Source organism: Aulonocara stuartgranti, assembly GCF_965226115.1.
Source record: "Aulonocara stuartgranti genome assembly, chromosome: 6".
Classification (NCBI taxonomy): domain Eukaryota; kingdom Metazoa; phylum Chordata; class Actinopteri; order Cichliformes; family Cichlidae; genus Aulonocara; species Aulonocara stuartgranti.
The window spans coordinates 4661176-4676875 of NC_138944.1; the positions used below are offsets into that span (position 1 = coordinate 4661176).

The 15700-nt window shown below is 40.6% G+C and overlaps 3 protein-coding genes across 7 annotated transcripts in view; all 3 read right to left on the reverse strand.

Annotated features, from left to right (window-relative positions):
• Positions 1–4745, reverse strand: part of LOC309709140 (endonuclease V-like) — a 73261-nt gene extending 68516 nt beyond the window's left edge. For 2 of the 4 annotated variants that reach the window (XM_082537613.1, XM_082537612.1), the window contains exons 1-2: positions 4585–4745; positions 3262–3433 (exon numbers count right to left, since the gene is read on the reverse strand). In XM_082537613.1, the coding sequence (XP_082393739.1) occupies positions 3262–3433; positions 4585–4628 (216 nt within the window). In that variant the 5' untranslated portion in view covers positions 4629–4745. The remainder of the gene's footprint in view (positions 1–3261; positions 3434–4584) is intronic. The other 2 variants (XM_082537614.1, XM_082537615.1) reach the window with 2 other exon arrangements.
• A 1200-nt stretch (positions 4746–5945) lies between these two features.
• Positions 5946–7642, reverse strand: anapc11 (APC11 anaphase promoting complex subunit 11 homolog (yeast)). Its single transcript, XM_082537618.1, has 3 exons — positions 7446–7642; positions 7220–7337; positions 5946–6263 (listed from the first exon to the last, which is right to left on the reverse strand). Exons 2-3 carry the CDS (start codon positions 7326–7328, stop codon positions 6118–6120), a joined length of 255 nt encoding a protein of 84 aa, XP_082393744.1. The 5' UTR covers positions 7329–7337; positions 7446–7642; the 3' UTR covers positions 5946–6117.
• A 1759-nt stretch (positions 7643–9401) lies between these two features.
• LOC309709135 (SEC14-like protein 1) overlaps positions 9402–15700 on the reverse strand; it is a 36440-nt gene continuing 30141 nt past the window's right edge. For both annotated transcript variants that reach the window (XM_082537599.1, XM_082537598.1), the window contains one exon: positions 9402–13908. In XM_082537599.1, coding sequence (XP_082393725.1) covers positions 13803–13908 — 106 coding nt within the window. In that variant the 3' untranslated portion in view covers positions 9402–13802. The remainder of the gene's footprint in view (positions 13909–15700) is intronic.

A 15700-nucleotide genomic window follows, 5' to 3' on the forward strand; every position in this document is an offset into this window, starting at 1 on the left:
TGTGGTTTGTTCAGATGCAACTTTGAGGACTTTTGGAGAGCAGACGATTTCTCTTGGCAACCATTTGAAAAAAAAAATCTTTGTTCATTTTTTTTAACATAACGTTTGCATGCTAATTGAGGCCTTGAGAATCTGAGATGGAGCTCTTGGGCTTTTGCAGTTTCACTGACGATTGCATGGTCTGACCTTGGGGTGAATTTGCTGTGACATCCACACCTGGGATGTTTATGGCATTGTGTTAACACACACCTGAATCCTACAGACCAGCAAACCGCCCAAACTTCTGCTTTAACAGAGGTGCTGCATTTGATTAGCAGCATTGGCGCTTCTCAGCCTTTTATGTTCTAAGGAAGCAGTAAGTCTGTACTCAGCTTTTCACAGCACTGCACAGAGTCCTGTGAAAACCTACATTATTGCATGACTGTACATAAATGAGTCAGTCAGGGACACTGTCAGGGTGCTTTGGACAAATGCGTCCACCCTAGTGTATATGTAAGGGTGAGTCCAAAGGCACAGACAAGCTGTACAAGATAATCACCAACATCGCCCATCTGGCACAAAATGAAACATCTGCTCCCTGTTGATTAAAGGCTGTGAGTATATTCTGAACATCTGACAATTTATTTCATTTAAGTGACCTGGTCAATTAAGTGGACACAGTTACAGTTTAACTGTATAAACTCCTAAAATTTTGGTGTACATCTAATTTTTAATCTCATCCTCGGGAAGCCTGTAGTGCAGAGCGAGTTCAACAGCAGGATATCTACTCATTGTCTGACAACCACAAGAGGCCACATGAACTTGTAATGAGTCAGCCCATATTTTCTAAATCCCGTTCAAAATAAACAGGGATCACCAATCATGAACATGGAGAGGTCTCAGAAGAATACACAACTATAAGGCTCAACACATACGAGCCAAGCAAGAGCAACAACATTGTTTCTCCATGCTCCATGAAAGTTAGCTTACAGGAAGAGGATCTAAACTAGTTTTTAATAGGAGACTGAACTCAAGAGCTGCACCGGCACAAGATAAATGAGGGTTATTTTGAACTGAATAATACAAAGATACTTATGTGTCCATGAATACAAATCTGGAGCAGAAAAGAGCCCCTTTGTTTATGTAAAACACTATCAATATTGCCTAATTAACAGTCTTAGTATTGCCATGCAGACTACATTTTGATTAGAACCACAGCGGGTTGTAAAATCAGCACAATATATACTGTAAACAGCCTTTCCCATGTTGGCAGGATCCATGTATGTACCTCCCTCGCTGTCCTGTCTATTTTAAGCAGCATCGCCGCAGGTAAACATGTCTGCCATGATCTCCTTCCGAGTATCCTGTGAGGTACCAGCAGGGTCCAGGTGCAGATTACAGGTGCACAAGCTGTCGCAACTTTCTGACCAGCATATAAAATCCTGTTCTGCTCACAGCGAAGAGATGTGCTCACATCTCGAATGATGTAACATCTAACAGCATCACGTGTTATCGAGGCTGTTATCGGGCATGAGCTACAAATAAAACACACAAAAGCTGTCCGCCGAGTCGAGCTCGCAGAGGCTCACAGCAGAAACGTTTCTGAATACCTGCCTTGTCATCTGGCTTTAGAAATGCCGAACACCTTTCAGGATATGTCATTGTCACATTGTCGACTGCCGTGACCTTCATCTCCTCACAGGCATATTTATTCAGTGAGAAACAATAAAATTATACAACTTTTGCTTTTTTTCTGTGTGACTTGCAGCAGCAGTGAGCACACTGTGGAACGTGGAACTAGCATTCTTTTGAGCCCCAAATAGCCTCAGGTGGCAATGTTGAAGTAAATTGAAAACAAGCAGGGAACAAAATCACATTATTGAACAACATTTCTGAACACATTTCATTAGCCTCACTGGGTCCATGTATCAACAATGTATGGTGACATATGTCATTAATTATAATTGGAAATTGCCAGCAGGCCGTGTTAATGCACAGATAAATAACTGCGAGGAGCAGTGCTGGTGAAAGGCTGCTGGGAAAGTAAATGAAATGAAAAGCCGGACTGGGAAGGTCACTTTGAGGAGCTCTGTTGCATATTAACACTTTCACTGCCAGACTACTGTTTTCAATTTATGTGTATATTTTAAAAATAGGGACACAGGCTACATACAGCTTTTCTGTGTGTTTACAATTCTATTTTACTTTAAATCAGATCATAATTTACAAAATCAGAGATCACGCTGCATTAAAGAAAAATTAAAAGGAGCGGCTGAGTGCATGAACTCATCAGGAAAGATTTTATTCAGGTTATAAATGAAACGAAAGGTTATTGTCTTCTTCTATACAACTGGATCAGAAGCTATATCTATGCATGAAGTTTAATTATATTTAACATTGTAATTACTTGACATAAACGTATATATTTATCAAAATGTTTTTCTGAAGGCCAAGAAAAAAAAAATTTTTGTCTTGGAAAAAAGAAAGCCAACAGAAGAAAGCAGCAGCTCTGAGGAAAACAAATATGCGCTCCTCGGGGTTTGCATTCTAATATGCCTAAAATAACGTTGTTGGCATATGACTGTTCATAAGCCCCACAGGCAGAAGCTCACAGGAGAAGTTATCAAAAGGTGAGGGTAAAACATTTAAAATCACTTCAGCGGCTCCCTAGAACATACCGACAGCCCCGGCGAGAGCAAGAATAATTTCTTCCTCATGCCGCCAGCTTTCAGGAGTCATAAAAAAAGCTGTGACTTCAAGGCGAGGAAGCAAGAGGAGAAAAACGCCCATAAGGACTTTGTATTCAGTGCCCAAACAAAGTAAATGCGACTACTTTAAAGGTTAACAGCTGGCCTTGCGCAATATTCCAGCTGCACGTATTACAAAGCCTTCAAAGGCCAAGCATTTTTTTAAGGATAGCATTTTGTATCGTCATGTGTTTCCTTTTCATTAAAGGTGTCACTGGTGAAAAAAATGCAGCCTGTGGAATTCAATTTCTGATCCTCAGCCTTCTCCACGAAGCACTGCTGCTGTTCCCACCTGTCACCACTAGAGGTCAGAAAAGCTTCGATGTTTTTAACTCAAGTGTTTATTGAACTTTCTCACAAGTTGAAAAATGGAAATTAAATTTTAATTTACATATATGAGTTTTAATCTGTAATCTTTTATTTATCTTAAACAAACAAAAACATATAAAGGGGGTTAGGGTTATAAAATAACACTAATGTTTTATGAAATATGATATATTTGGCATTACAGGGTTATTTTATCTCTGTAGCTCACCTGCAGATCTGGGTAGCTGAGTACCACAAGCTGGGCACAGGCATTGACGTCATCCCCTTTGATGAAGGAGAGGTCCACCCCACCAACTCGCTCCAGACCTGAAAAGTCTGGGCTCCTCTGCCAGTCCTCTGTGTCGTCCTCCAGCACCTGCTGCCTCAGACGTGCCTGCTCACTGCATCGGGAAACAAATATATAAACATAAACACAAACAAATATAAACACACTCGCTGGCAATTACTTCATGAAAAAATATGAGGCCGGCATGTAAAGTCTATAGCAGACAAAAGGGCTGTTAACAGCAACAAATCTGAAACTCTCACAGTGGCTTGATGAACCCAGGTGGTTCGCCTCCTGCTGTGGTTTGTAGAACTGCAACTAATTTAATTATTCAAAACAAGGGCTTATCTCGAGAGCTTTCAAAACCAGTGACATTCACATCGTGAATTTTTAATAATGTCTAAAAGAAGAATCAGTCAGCTGATTGTATTGTACTGTTGAAATGTAAATATCTGTAAATGTTGTAATTGTGTCTCTCTGCAGGACAGCAGGAGCTCCACACGCTCACATTAATCAGAGACATCAGGACATGATACAGACTAACATGATGATATCATTGGTCTTGTCTTTACAAACAAGTAAATCAATGAAAGGCTGATGAGGTGTGGAGGTGGCTCAGCTCCAAGAGCTGCCTGTGTCGTGCCAAAGTAGTTGGCCCTGACAGAAATTGCATCCCCTGCACAGCAGCATCTGTCAGCACAGTCGCTGCTTTTTACTGACAAACGACATTTTTACAAACTTTAGTAAGACAGGTGAGAAAACCATTTACTGTCAAACAATTACTGCTGCTCTAATGTAGGATGAACAAACACTGAGTTCTTAAAGATACAGAGACACAGAGAGAAAAGAAGAATATAAACAGGAAATAAATACAATCATGATGAAATTAAATAATGGTAATGAAAATACTGAAAATATGTATTTTTAAAGAATAGAGACCTCTGGTATTTTAAGATATCATCACTCTTGAAGCTGAATTTTTATCATTTTAGGATCCCAAAATATGGATGAGGTCGTTATAACTGTATCCTTGCGTTAAACGATTATAAAGCCTAATATGATTACACTCTACGGCACTGGTGCTGTTTTGGTATTTCACCATCCACTGAAGCTGACTTCTTCTGGATGGGACACTTTGGAAAACTTTGAAGATAAAGAATCAGCAACGTTTGGAGCAAAACGAGTCTAATGGACTTAACTGCAGAATAAAAACTGGGTCGTATTTAAGGTGTGCTGTGAGTAGCTGAGACAGAACAGCACTCTGACCTTTCCCACTGCTGGAGCAGATCTTCTGCGGGAGAAGCGGACATCTGTCAGCCTGCTAATGAAGACACGACCAGCTGTGAAATTACTGTTTTTAAGAAAAGAAAACACCAACTGACAGCAGCAGGGAGCAGGCTGTTTACTTCCGTACTGCTGACGCGACTTTGAGGGCGGGGTCACTGGGACTATCCCGGTAAATGCTGCCACCTAGTGGTTTAAACTGTTAACTACATCAGGTTTCTGCTCACACCGCATGCAGCAGGATGTCCGAAATATGGCTCCTCATGTGGCAGTTCAGAGGTTCCCTGTTCGGCTGTCTTCCGGTACCTTCTCCACATACTTGAGACAGCAGGTTTGCAGTTGGACTCGCAATAGCTTCCGTTTCCTAACTGAACAGATTAATATCCCTGAAGTTAAAAGTGATTTTGCCTTTTACCACCTCAGACGCCATGCAGGATGGTCATGGACTGAGGTTATTACAGTTAACTGCAATTAAAATAGAAACTAAAACCAGCTGAAACTAAAAATGATGACTACATGACATGTTCACGTCCTCCACAAAATGTGGTATTTGAAAAATTTCTCTAGTTACTACGTGAAACTAAACTTAAAAAAAAAAACAGGACAAAAGCTAAAATATAAAACTAAATTACTTTAGCCAGGTGAGAATATGGAGCAAATCTAGAATGACTGACTGTAATTTTTCAGTACAAACATTTTATTAATCATTGATGAAAAAATATATGGGCTCTTAAATGAGGGGTGAAATAAAAAGCACTGGAAGGAACAGTCAGTACAAATCATTACACAGTGATCATGTTGGACCTTTGTTCTTGATAAAACAACTGGATCCGGATGGGAGTCATCTCCCACCGCAGCACAGCAGAGGTCACTGTATAGTTTGATGAGGATGAAAATCATGTGAATCATCTGCTACGGCCTTCATTGTCCCCAGATCTAAGCTCATCTACAGGAAACATGTCTCCAACCCCAGTGTGTCAGTAAATAAGAGGATATGTTCTGGAAGAATGGTCTATATGGCTCCATTAGATGTGCAGAATTAGAAAATAATTGTTAAAGAGCACTGAAGTTATTTAAGTTATTTAAGACCTTACTTAAACAATTTATGTTAGTTTGTGGAGACATTCAAGAGTTAAGGGATAAATTGAATAGAAGATATTTAAGTAGCATTGTTTTGATAACCTTGTAAATTTTTTGTCCATTTTTATCCAGACAGGTTCTGAAATATGAAAAGCTACACAAACAAACAAACAAGAAATAATACATCAGTGTGGAGCTGCCATGAAATCAAAGTCATAAACGTCACGATCCAAGGAAATAATCAGCCAGACCTCCAAGACAGACTCAATACAACGCATTTTTTTTCTTATTTAATTTAATCACAAATCCACTACAGTAAAACATATTCAGCGTGTGTTCTGCATTAGTAGAAGTACCAACACAGATTTATTTACAGTCTACATAAAAGTCTGCGAGCGAGCCTTTCGTCTCTGTGGCAGCGACGCCTCCACAGGTTCACTCCTTGAACTTCCACTCCTGCCGGCACATGGGGCACTGCTGCTGGACCTGCTGTGAGTTCAGCCACTTCAGGATGCAGTGCATGTGGAAACAGTGGGAGCACTGACCCCAGACCAGCGGGCAGTCATCCCCAGGCACTTTGCCTGCAAAACAAACAAACAAACAAACAAACAAAAACACACATTAGAGAGACTGGGCAGGATTTTGCATTCAGTTGCTGATTAGCAGATATCCTCTTGTAATACTAAAAGAGGATACAAGTGTTTCCCCACACAGACCACTTAAGTATATTTAAGAACTCATTTCATCCATTTGTGTGATCAGTGCCATCCCCGATCAATTTAGGCATTTGCTCTTATTTTGAAAGTTCAGTTGCTGTTAATCAGCTACCTGTGACCTTTCCCGTGTTGCCTTTTCTCCAGTGAGTGGCTCACAGGCCTAGCTGCTGTTGTGGCGGTCTTCAATATCAACCTAAAGAACCTACGGGCAATACCACAAGATACTGCAGCTGGAGTTGATCTCCAAGATGGGTCACTGGAGCGGCCATCAATCCATTTTCCACCACCACTTATCAGTGATACAGTCAAGCTCTTCATCGTAACTCGGGGCCCCCTCCCAGTTGGACATGCCTGTCTTCACTGACAGTGATTTCTGGAAATGTTATTGAGCCCTTGCAGTGATTTCCATGACAGAATCGGGTCTGTTTTTAAATGCAGTACACCCCAATGATCACAGGTATCCAATATTGATTTTTGCCCATAACCCCTTCACACAGATATTATGTGCTGTAGACGATGCGATATTCTGAGGCATTGCAATTTTATCTTGAAGAACATTTTTCTAAAATTGTTCCACAGCTTGTAGAAGCGTTTTTTTGTAGAGTGGTGATTTTTTTGCCCGTCTCTGCCACCGTTCTCACTACTTAGTTTGTATAAACAGGAGGGCCAGGATAAATTTGGCATATTGTCGGTCGGATAATACATAAAGCGTTATATGTATTAGAAGCAAACCCACCAAAGAACAATCTTGTTTTGTTATGTTTGCATCTTTAATGCAGCCACTCGTTACTTAGTGCTATGTTATTAGCTCTGATACTCACAGTCAGGACAGCAGCCGTTAAAGGCCATCCTGCAGATCCCACAGTTGTCATCGTTGGCCACCCAGAGCCAGGAGGCAACCCCGTTCCACTGTTTGATTTTCACCTTCATCCTGCGGATCTGACAGGAGCACAAACGCATCACACCGGAGCCGCTAATGCTAGCACGATGGCTAATGTTGACACACGATCTCTGAATATTAATGTTCAGCAACACGTTCTTACTTACAAGGAAGCGACCACCGTCTCCTTCAGGTATCTCACACTCGTTAGGTTAGCAAAAAACAAATCATTTAGCGCTGGTTTGATCGACGTCTATAACATAAAAGTGATGTTTTAGCAACCCGGGCAAAAATAGTTTCTTCTTCTTCTGCTGAAAGACCGCCAGGCTGTATCCTGGGATGGGACATGCTGCCCTCTACAGTCAGTTTGGGGGAAAACCTCAAAATAAGAGCACCAAAGATCTGTTTTTGAAGAGAACAATCCTCACATCACCAGGTAAGTAACACAAAGGAGCTCCTGCCAGATCTGAAAAGGTGATGGTGTCATTCTAATGTTTACAACTGCTTATTTTTTTTTTGACAAACATAGTTATTTTAATGAACCTTTATTCTATCATTGAACATTTGAGGCAATCTGATATTTTCTATAATATAAGAAATAATAACAATTATTTTTTAAGGGGCTAAACAGAATTGAAATTGAAAGATTTGCAGGATGAACACTTGTACAACAATAAATCTGTAATGTGCACATAAAAGCAGCACATTTGGAAATTAATAAATAAATCCTTATTGTTAATGTTTAAAACAACTAGTTTTCGCGGCAACATCAAAACAGACAAGAGCATTAATATGAAAATATAAAGATACAAACAGTGAGGTAATATATGCAAAATAATAGTGGATGATGATTATAATATACAGTGCAAAAAATGAAGAAGGAGAGGGACAGGGGTTAATGCACTTGTAGTTCTCAGGGTAGGGGCTTATTGCGGTAGAATAGGAGAAGAAGAGGGGGGATGTATTTGACTGCCTGTTTGAAGAAGCTGTTTTGTAATTTGTAATCTGTGAGTTCTGCTTCTGATTGAGCTCTATTTCCAGAGGACTGTGGCATCGCTTCAGGTGATGTAGATGATGAATCCATTAAACTTACAGGTGGCTCTTTTTTTTTTGGCACTCATCCTGTGTAAATCTCACCGAGCGATAGTGTCACACGTCTGGAACCACCCATGCAGGTCTTTTCTGTTTGTGATGAACCACACCATGCAGCACTAGATGACGAGGCCCGCTGTTGTTGACTGAGAGAAGCTGGTCAGCAGGTGATGAGAGATGATCTTTAACTTCCTAAGGATGTAAAGCCTTTCCCCACCCGATGGGAGATATGTGTGGTGTGGGTGAGATTGACCAGGATGTGCACACCAAGGAACTTAAAGCTCTCCACTTCCTCCACCTGTACGCCTGAAGCAAAGTGCTCAGTATGCTTCAGTTTTCTAAAGGCTACATTGCTTCTCTGCTTTTTACTGGGTTTAAGTCCAGATTATTGTGACAACATCACACAGTCAGAGGTTGAACTCGTCACCTGCTATCGTGCCATTATTAGCAAATGTGACAGTGGTGTTGGTATGATGTATGTGTAGTCATGGGCTAAGAGCAAGCTGAGGACAAATATGCGAACACACATGAAAACCTTGACGCGTCTCCATTTAGTTTTGTTTTCTTTAAAAGCAATTGTAATGCTAGATGTCCACTAGATGCAGTTGGTCTGCAATCCAATGTGCTGAGGTGATGCTCACACTTACAGCACATCTGGTCTTCCTTCTCCAGGACATTTTTGTGTGCTACACTTTCTATTCCTTCATCTTGTTAAAATCTTATGTATCCGTTTCTGTTTTTTCTAACATTATTTTTACATTAAAGGAAACAAGCACCACGTGATGACGTTAATTTTCCATTTTACAGAATCTGAGATGATGAACTGTCAGTGATGAAATGCAGGTCACTCAGTGCAGAGAACCTTTGATCATTAGTGGAGCTGGAGATGCAGCATGAGGCCCGTATTTGTAAATTCACAGATTAACCATGTCACTAACAGATGATTGCAAGGAATGGGAAAGCAATTTTTAGTTCTAGGCAATGAAAACATTTTGATACAGAACGTAAAAAAGCGTGACAGGAGTCTGCAGTTTCTTATAATTCAAGTTTAATGCTGAAAAATGTAAAGCCACCATTTTCTCATTAATCCAAACATCCTTTTTTACACAATATCTCACACAAAGGTAAAGAGAAGATATGCAAAGATGAACACGGAGCAGAGAGACTGACGAATGTGATGAACAGTCACGATAGACAGTTATAGCCCTCATTTTTCAGTGAGATGTTGGTGAGAGGCACTCACCCTCCAACAGCTAAAGTCAGAGAAGCAGGTTAAACTTCTTGTGTTCAAGAGAATTAACTGAAATGGAAATGAAAACCCATCCCATCTGAGCACACTTATTTATGCCTACAGCTTCAATTTAAAAAAAAAGAAAAAGGTCCACTCTGCTTTCTAAGATCTACACACAAAACTGGAGTGTGAAAGTGTGAGAGTAGTAAAAGGAATATAAAGCAGTAGTCAGGTTTGAACTGTTGCCTCATCAGTCAAACCTGTGAAGAGATGAAGATCAAATCGCCTGAAGGAATAACCAGGTGAAGTCAAGTGTGCCGAGAGAAGAGTGGAGAAACACATTTTACAGGCATCTTCCTCCCCCCACTGTAATTAACATTCACCCCTTTACCCCATCACACACCCGTAGCCCTCATCACGAAGAGGGCCACTCAGTAAAACAATTCATGTTATTGCAGTTAATGACATGTAGATACCACAAGTTAACCAGTAACTATTAAAAAAAAAAAAAAAAAAAGCAGTTTTGTGTATCAAAAACAGGCAAGGTCCTTTTTTTTTTTTTTCCTTTTTTCCATAGGAGGGAAAACACATATGAACACAGATGCCACAGCTGTCTTGCTCACGAGCTCTGAGCATTTCCTGTCATCCAGTCCTATAAATAACGCCAAATTTTTGTGCTTCTTTTTGATGTTTCACTGAAAGAAATGCTAAAACTTTCCACAGACGAGAACTTGTTTTACCGTTACGAATGTCTTTAATTTGGTATACTAAAAAGTAGTCCCAAGCTAACACTGTCATATACCAGCTAAAGAAAAGGAGATTCGTATTTTATTTATCATTAAATATTTGATCTGATATTCGGTCCGAGAGCTCCAACATGCTCTAGAAAGACTCTAGAAACCCATGTGACCTATACCTGAACTGTAGCTACAGAAACCTACAGAGCTGCTTTAGGTGGGACTTGTTTTGTTTAAAGAGTCCCACAGAATAAAGACAGACTGCAGGAGTGAGAGAAAGACCAACACTGGCTCATCTGCAGCTCTCTTTTCAAGTCAGACTTTGACGGGACAGTAGACACGTTAAAGTGATGGAGTAATCCTGTTGCTTTTTACAGCAGAGTGTCACAAAGAAGCAGCTGCCGGACTGTAACGTTATTTTAAGCATTATTAACCGTTTCAGCACATGTATCATAAACACTGCTCGAAAATCTGTGGAAAATTCAGCGAGGTACAACAATCCGTGATCGTGTGTAGATGTGTGCTCCCCCCGAGCAACGTGGTGCTGCGTGGAGTCATTACAGTGAGGAGCAACAACCAGTGTGGCATCTGTGTGTATATATCTATGAGGAAAAACCCCCCGCTTTTATTTTTTTGCCGTTGTTGTCAGCTGCACTGTGTAACCATGGCAACAGCACCCAATGACTCTTGGCAAAGTTGAACATTTCTGCCCTCGACGGGGAGTCTGATCTGTGCGAAGTCATCAATGCTCATCAACCAAATAGAACACGTTTAAAAAAGAAAATGAAATGTTCATTTGACTCACGATCGCTTGTCTGTTACAGTGGTGACTAAGTGATGCTTACAAAGGCTAAAATGGTATTATTTATTGACACATGGCTCTTAAAATGGCTATATCTTAAATCTTAAATAAGAGATCCGTAAACCCAATCACCACGTGACTTCACCCATCAAGTGTCTCCAAAACACAAACAAACCAACACTAGCACTTGTACAGTATCAATGTGGTCTACTGGCGCGCCGTCAAATGATAAATCACGAAAAGAAACATTCACCCCTAAAGCACACTGAAATCTACATCACTCTGGAAACGTAATGATGGCAGTTCCGCCCAATTCACCACAACCATCCAAATTCAGGCATTTCATTGGCTGGCGCTTGCTAACCAATCAGTAGCACATTCACCAATCAGTGACAAGGCATTTCCTTGACTGCTTCATTTAACTTGAGTTCCTCAAATGTGCAGACGCTCGACAGAAAGCAAACGAACTGCAGCCGTTCCACGTTAAGATTATTTTTATACATATATTTTCAAAGCATGAGGTAGGGATGCACCGATGAATCAGCCAAGTATCAGCTGATAAGATGGCGTTACTGACTTTTGCGCTGGCTAAATGTTCAAAAACTGTTCCATGAAGAGCTAAAACACATGCATTTTTTTTTTAAATAAAGTTTTTTTTCTTTTTCTTTCACCTGGAACAAAAAAAACAATATAAAGACTAAAAAAAAAAAAAAAAATGTCAGTATCAGTGCTGGATTACGGCCTAGTATTTCACAGTCAGTGCATCCCTTACTACGAGGACAGAGCACGTGTCGAGGAGAAAATCTGGCAAATTATTTTTGTTTCACTCCTGACAAAAAGTCTGTAGACGAGAAACGGTGGTGCCACAGAATTCAGCCGTTTACCGACTCGAGTTTGCCCGTCTGTGCGCCTGTACGCAAGAAAAAGTTCATCTGCAATCTGCACCAGTGATGACGTTGGCCCAGCGGTGCAAAGCAGACTTAAAAAGAAAAAGACAACATTTCACTGCACAAGACGAGGTAAAGACATTGTTTTTGAAATACCCGAACCAAAGTCAAAGGACAATGATGATGTACTTTTTGACGCGACTTTAAAATGTCCTTGCAAACCCTGAAAACACACCGAGATAACAGGGCGGCGTGTGCATGCTGGTTAGGACTGTAGCCAGAGCGCAAACATTTCTTAAGCAAAGTACGGCCTCTGTGTTGTATAACCAAAGACAAAAAGGTAGCACTCGCACAAGACCTCAGGAATAAGTCACCTTTACCAATCATGTCAAACATGAGTCAAGTTTAGTCACATGACAGGAATGACTCAGAAAATGTGGGATCTGTCAACTTACGCCTGAAGTATTGTGAGTGCTGCCTTTTTATCTTTGGTTATTCAGCACTGGGCCTACATCGCTTTGATAGTTGAAGTCTTTGACTCTCATAATACTCATTTCTGAATGTCCTTTATCAACTTTTTTATTCCATCCTTTCAAACTTTAAATTCATGTCAAACCTCTGAAAGTATTACTGAAACAGGAAATGACATCACTGTAACATCAGGTACTTTGGTTCTGCCAATTCAAAAAAAAAAAAAAATGCATCAAATGTCCCGTTTTCAGAAATGTTACTGGTATAAGGTTTGTCATCCTGTTTTCTGAAATGTAGCATTTTTACTTTTGTTACTGCGTTTTGCACCTTGGGGCCACCGTAAATTATTCTCCTCATACATTTTCACGTTAAATAGAAATATTTCACACAGTAGAAAGTCAAACTTGTGTTATTGCTTCTAGTGGATTTACTTTGCTAAGCGTCAGATCTGGGTCAAATATTCAAAAGATGTGATGCAACCTGTACAGCAATGCAATGAGTGTCAGAAAGCTCAACTCAGCCACAGGAGCACACCGGGAAGATTTTACCTGTCAATTGCCGAAGTCACTGACACCTGTACTGTTGTGATACAGACAGCTGATCTTATTTGACCCAGATCTATTAGATGTTCACCCCACCCACATTTGACCTATATACAGCTCCCCAGAGACAATAAACCCTCCAGTAACAATATGGCAAACACTGTCAACTTTTTTCCATGTCAAACGTTCTCGTGTGCGTTTGTGCCCGAGTGGCGTTCGTATGTAACAGCTCATCCAGTCTTTATCAGCAGACGCACATGAATGAGGTATGCGTCGCCTCGGTACTGTGTATGTGTGTGCACGTGTAAATGCATATATGTAACAGCGCCTCCAGTGTCGTCATCCTGTTCCGTAGGATGAGAATATTGCTTTCTGTCAGCTTCTGGTGCCTGAAAGGCACCACTCCTCACCTCCTGGCCTTTATCCGCTCCATCGTGCACAAAACATTCTGCTGATGGTCTTATTCAAACTGCTGCCCAGTTGAGATGCCAGGCATGGAAAATATATGACCCTTTGTGCAAAAATCAGCCCTTTAAATTGTACATTTAGTTTCTTTTTGCCTCAGAATTTTTTTTTAATTCTTTGTCTTCCGTTTGTGCAAGCATGCATCAGTTCCACAGAGACTGGCTGTGCAATAGGAACAGAGTCCAAAGATGATGGTTTAAGGGTATGGGGATAGGAAAAGTTGGCGTCCGTGTTGACGGTATGGGCAGTGGAGGGGGGACGTGGGTTTGGGGAATTGAAGTCCTCTGACACCAGTTTCTACCTGGAGATCATGGAGCTGGACTGGGATTGGTTGGAGTTGGTGGTGGCGGCGCTAAGCTGAGAGAAGCCGCTGTGGCTCGACTCCAAGCTGGTCATCGACCCCCTGAGAGAAGAAACAAACATGCGGTGAACACGTGAATGCACACAAAACTCACACTTCAGCTAATTTCATGTGTACACGACACCTGTGCAGCCTTAAGACTGCTTGGCACTAACTGAGCGCACTATGTGTGCATGACCCGTGCTCATGATGCAGAACCATGCGGTCAGAGCAAACCTAAAGGAGGGAGAATCACTCTGGACCCTACAACATACAGGCCCTGCCACAGGCTGCAACAACTCAGGGAACGGTTTTACACCAGCCACTGTTTTTAATTTTATAATGAATAAAAACAACAACAAAACAAAAAAAAAACCAAAGGTCAGGGCATTTCGTTAAAGGCAGGAGCCACTTAAAGGGGATCCATTGTTCTTTTACCATTTCCTGTCATATCTGTGTTAAAAAAGTTTTGGGGGTGGATGTTCATGTTAAATATGGCAACATTTTCCAATAAGAGAGGTCCATATAACAATCCCTGGAAGCTCGAGACACTGTAATGTTAGCAGTCATCTCAGGCACAGAAGCCACACCCACGTGCTGTTCAAACTGTCTGTTTACAAAAGGCACCAATCAGAACAAAGCTGCTTGAAAGTGGGAGGAGCAGCAAGGCCCAGTATAAGGTAAACAAAACTAAACCGTATCCTACAAGCTACTCTAGCAAAATCTAAAAATAAAATATGCAGCTGGAAATGAGCGAAACCGGCCACTTCAATGAGGCTTCCTGTGGCAAAGCATGAGGCACCATTTTTCTTTTATTACTTTTGAATGAATAAAAGAAACTTTAGGTATTAATTCCCATGTAGTAGGTAGACTGGTTTTGGATTTATATGGATGCAATATAAAATTACTATGTGCATTGACAAAACCAATGTCTTGGTTTAATATGTGCCTGAATACATTCAAAAGGTTGGCTTGTATGAAGCCAAATTAAAATAATTTACAAAATATGACACATGGCACTTTTATTAACCTCATCCATTTTGTATGAAGTTATTAAATCCTCCATAAAAATGGTTATGGATGATTATGACCCGCGGTACCTCAACTTGCATAAATGTTATTCATTTTTGATTCCTTTTAACTGTTAACCGTAATAACCCATCCTAAGTAATTGAAACAGACCTAGATAAGTCTGAGGGACTCACCAGAGAATTAAAAATGAATAAAAAGAGCAGCTTTAACGAGGATGACTTTAGTTCACAGGAACCCTTTAACTCCCAACTCTACAATATAAGGAGCCATAAAAAGGTAGAGACTTACTGTTATGGCATGTATTATACATTACAGACATGGGAAGAAATATTGCCCTAAATTCTACATTTACTTCACTCAAGAAGGCATTTCACATACTCAGAAGTGTAAATATCAACCTTTATCAAAACATCTTGTTAAAAACTACTAGTATGAGTTAGATGATCACGCCAAGTCTGTTTTTGAAGATAAAATAAACTGAAGCAGCATGTGCACTGAAAGCAAAGTGAGACTGAGCTGGTAGTGCAATGTGATGAGTGAAGAAAAGCAAATACAAGTCAGAAAATGACAGTGTGTATGTGCGTGTCAGTTGGGCGGCTGTTTGCTGAAGTTAACCAAATCAAGTAATCCTGAGAGTTTTAGTTATGCAAGCAGGGTGATTAATGCCAGCACCGGATTCTTTCCTCAGTGTGAAGAAAGCAACAACATCCTGTTAGCCAACGCTAACAAAAGTCATAAGCAAGAACAGATGCAAATTAGCATCTCTTTGCAGCATCAGAAGCAAGACTGCCATGGAGGGAGGGAAGGAGAAGGGCACTCAGAT

Coding starts and splice junctions, on each gene's coding strand:
- anapc11 (XM_082537618.1), bottom strand. CDS start 7,328: ATGAAGGTGAAAATCAAACAGTGGAACGGGGTTGCCTCCTGGCTCTGG. Junction 6,264..7,219: donor TAACGGCTGCTGTCCTGACT/GTGAGTATCAGA, acceptor TTTGTTTTGCAG/GCAAAGTGCCTGGGGATGAC.